The sequence below is a fragment of the Nicotiana tomentosiformis genome, chromosome 6 (genome assembly GCF_000390325.3).
Source record: "Nicotiana tomentosiformis chromosome 6, ASM39032v3, whole genome shotgun sequence".
Lineage (NCBI taxonomy): Eukaryota > Viridiplantae > Streptophyta > Magnoliopsida > Solanales > Solanaceae > Nicotiana > Nicotiana tomentosiformis.
Genome location: NC_090817.1, coordinates 42,531,483 through 42,534,835, shown reverse-complemented (window position 1 = coordinate 42,534,835; position 3,353 = coordinate 42,531,483). Strand labels below are relative to the sequence as shown.

Here is a 3,353-nt window from a genome sequence, read left to right as displayed (position 1 = left end):
TTTGAAATCAAGTCATGCTAATTTGTCAGGCTACCCAGGAACTCGGCGAGCCCAAGATGGTGCAGCGTTCCAGTTCTTGAGAACATGTAAGGTCTTCCTCAACAATTGCACTGCAGTCCGTGTCCTCTTCATCGAAAAATAGCTTCTTTATACAGGCCAAATTCTCATCTTCCTCGGATCGCCACATCATGTCAGTCTGACGGAATGTCTGGTGTAGAGGTGGTATGGGTTGTTCCAGCGGATGATAATGGGCGCGCCATAGCGGTATCCAATCCTGATGTTCCTGTACGGTATATTCATACCCGAGTAAAAAGGTCATGCCATGATACTATGGTTGTATGGGTTTAGCAATCCCTTGAAGCTTTTTACTGAGACCCTTGCCTGGTTCATATCCCTTCCACAACAATATGCTTTTTATCTTCTTGCTCCACCATTTATCCTTTCAATTGCATTTACCCGCTTAATGCGGTGATATGTTTCTCCACCCAACTTCCTCCTGTTTTCGATGACTTGAACGGTCTGGTTGGTGTAGATAGGGTTGCTTCCGTCTCCATGAATGATCATCTCCTGATGATTCCATTCGAACTTCTAGCTTGGTGTAGAGTAGAAGTCACTTCCCCAGCTGCATATATCCATGGTCGTCCCAACAATAGGTTGTAAGTAGCAGATATATCTAGCACTTGAAACTCAACGTCAAACCAAGTCGGACCCATTTGTAGATCAAGGTTGATTTCCCCGATAGTGGTTCTCTGAGATCCGTCAAATGCCTTTACATTCATGCTTCCCATTCGTATCTCGTGCAGGCCCTTATCTAATCTTTTCAGAGTGGTCAGCGGACATATGTTCAGACTTGAACCTCCATCTATCAGGACCCTGGCAATGAACTTGTCCTCAAATTGCACTGTGATGTACAACACCTTGTTGTGACTCAATCCTTCTGGCGGTAATTCATCTTCGTGGAAAGTGATTTTGTGACTCTCCAGTACCTGCCCGACCATGTTAGCCATCTCTCCACTAGTGATGCCGGCGGTTACATAAGCTTCACTCAACACTTTCATCAAGGCATTCTTATGTGTGTCTGAATTTTGCAACAATGATAAAATGGATATATGAGTGGGAATCTTATTCAAGTGGTTAACAATAGAGTATTCCCTTGCTTGTATCTTCCTCCAAAGGTCGCCAGTGCCAGTCTCAACAACAGGCGGTTTAGGTGCAGCTTCTTTGCTTGTTCCTCCCAGATTCTCAGGTGTGTAAACTCTGCCAGTTCTAGTCATACCTTGCGCGACACCTGCTTCTTCCATTTTGGCTTTTCCCTTTCTTCTTGTTTTCACAACATAATCCCATGGGATGGTATCAGACTTGTACAGTGGTATGAGAGCTACCATTACAGTGAAGGGTATAGCTACCTCAATTTCAAATGGCACCTGGGTTTGTGCCACAACTGGTGTGAGGGTGACCAGAGATGTTTTAGGAGTGCCCCTCTCTCGAATGAGTCCGATGGACCATTCCTGATCCCATTCCTTGTCAGTTTCTATCATGCCCTCACCTCTGTGATCCGAGAGAGGGTTATTGCAGACATTCGGTGCAACTTCTTTTTCTTGTATAACCTTAGTGTCGATCAACGTCTGAATCTTGTCTTTCAACGTGCGACATTCCTCAATGGTATGACCCTTCATGCCTAAATGATAAGCACATGTTTTGTTGGGGTTGATCCATTGGGAAGGATTTTCCACAACAAAAATAGGAATAGGGGTGACGTAACCAGCGGCCTTTAGTCTCTCATACAGTTGGGCTATGGGTTCAGCAATTGGGGTGTATTGTCTAGGAGTTCTGCAGTCAAACTTTGGACGTGGCTTTGGGTAGTTTTGGCAGGCGGATGGAGGTGAATGGTAATATGAAGGTTGAGTGTTATAGGTATGGTAGGTGGCGACAAGGTATTGGTATTTTGGGAGTGAGGGTTGATATGTAGGTGGAGGTGTTTGGTATGTGAGGGGAGACTTAGGGCCCTACCATCACATCACCCACTACTTTTTTCTTTGAAATACCTCATGATTGCAAGGCTTTATTTGTGGCTTGCAACGCCTTAAAATTAGTCACCTTCCCGCTCTTGATTCTTCTATTCTCTGTCCCAACTTGATGATGTCTGAGAACTTGTGATTCTCAATGACCATCAATCTTTCATAATACTGCGGATCTTGAGCTCTAGCAAAGAACTTGTTCATTTATTCTTCTTTGAGTGCTGGCTTTACCTTTGCGACCTCTAATCTCCAACGAGTAGCATACTCGCGGAAGGTTTCTGTCGGCTTCTTCTTGAGGTTTTGAATATAAAAAATGTCTAGCACGTTCTCTGTGTTGAACCTGCATCTATCCATGAAATCCGATGCCATACTTAACCAATTTGCCCACTTCTTTGGGTTTTGACTGATATACCAAGACAAGGCGTCTCCTGTAAGACTTCGCATGAACAGTTTCATGCGGATTTGTTCATTTTTACCTACTTCTACAAGCTTGTCGTAGTAGGTTTTCATATGCACCTTCGGATCACCAGTGCCATCGAACATTTTGAACTTGGAAGGTTTGTAACCCTCCGGCAGTTCCACATCTGGTTGAATACACAAATCTTCATAGTTTAGACCTTTATCGCCTTTCCCACCTTCAACACTCTAGACTCTCCTTGTAAGTTTCTTGACTTTCTCTGCCATGTTTCGAATGAGCAGGTCCTTTTCAGTTAGCTCAGGTATGTATGGGGTTTGCTGCGAGGTATGGGGTAAGGTTTCCGCATATATCGGATTGCTTTGATGAGTTCTTGGAACTTGGATATATGGGTGTTCGTTGGTTGAGTTTTGGGTATTAGTTGTAGGTTGCAGTGCATTTTGGGGAGTGTGATAAGTAGTGGTTTGTGGGTATTGAATTTGATGATGGTGATGTTGTTGAGGGGTTTGCACTGGGGGTGGGTTAAGGTTTTGGGGAGGTGCGGGATTATGATACTGGAGTGGTGCGGGAAGGCAACCCATACCGCTGAGTTTGAGAGCTTAAGGAAAGGTAGCCTGAGTGTGTGGGAGTATCATATGAGGTTTGCGCCTGTCCAAATATGAAATATGCATGTTTCCCACTATGGAGGCTAGAGTGCGCCGATTTGTGAAGGGCCTTAGCCCATTGGTAATCAATAAGGCCGCTACAGCTGCCTTGAATTCTGACATGAACTATGGGAAGATGGTGGTGTTTTCTCAAGTTACAGAGAACCGTAAGTTGAAGAATAGAATGGAGCGAGAGGGTAGCAGCAAGGCCTGGTCCGCGGACAACTTTGGTGGTTCATTGGTGGTGGTGGTGGTAGGTCAGCATTCGGAGGAGGG

The 3,353-nt window shown here is 44.9% G+C and overlaps 2 protein-coding genes across 2 annotated transcripts; both read right to left on the bottom strand.

Moving 5' to 3' along the window:
- Positions 1-560: 560 nt before the first annotated feature.
- Positions 561-1,676, bottom strand: LOC138893882 (uncharacterized). Its single transcript, XM_070178549.1, has one exon. The coding sequence runs from the start codon at positions 1,674-1,676 to the stop codon at positions 561-563; it is 1,116 nt and encodes a 371-aa protein (XP_070034650.1).
- Positions 1,677-2,222: 546 nt separating this feature from the next.
- Positions 2,223-2,561, bottom strand: LOC138893881 (uncharacterized). Its single transcript, XM_070178548.1, has one exon. The coding sequence runs from the start codon at positions 2,559-2,561 to the stop codon at positions 2,223-2,225; it is 339 nt and encodes a 112-aa protein (XP_070034649.1).
- Between the last annotated feature and the right edge of the window lie 792 nt (positions 2,562-3,353).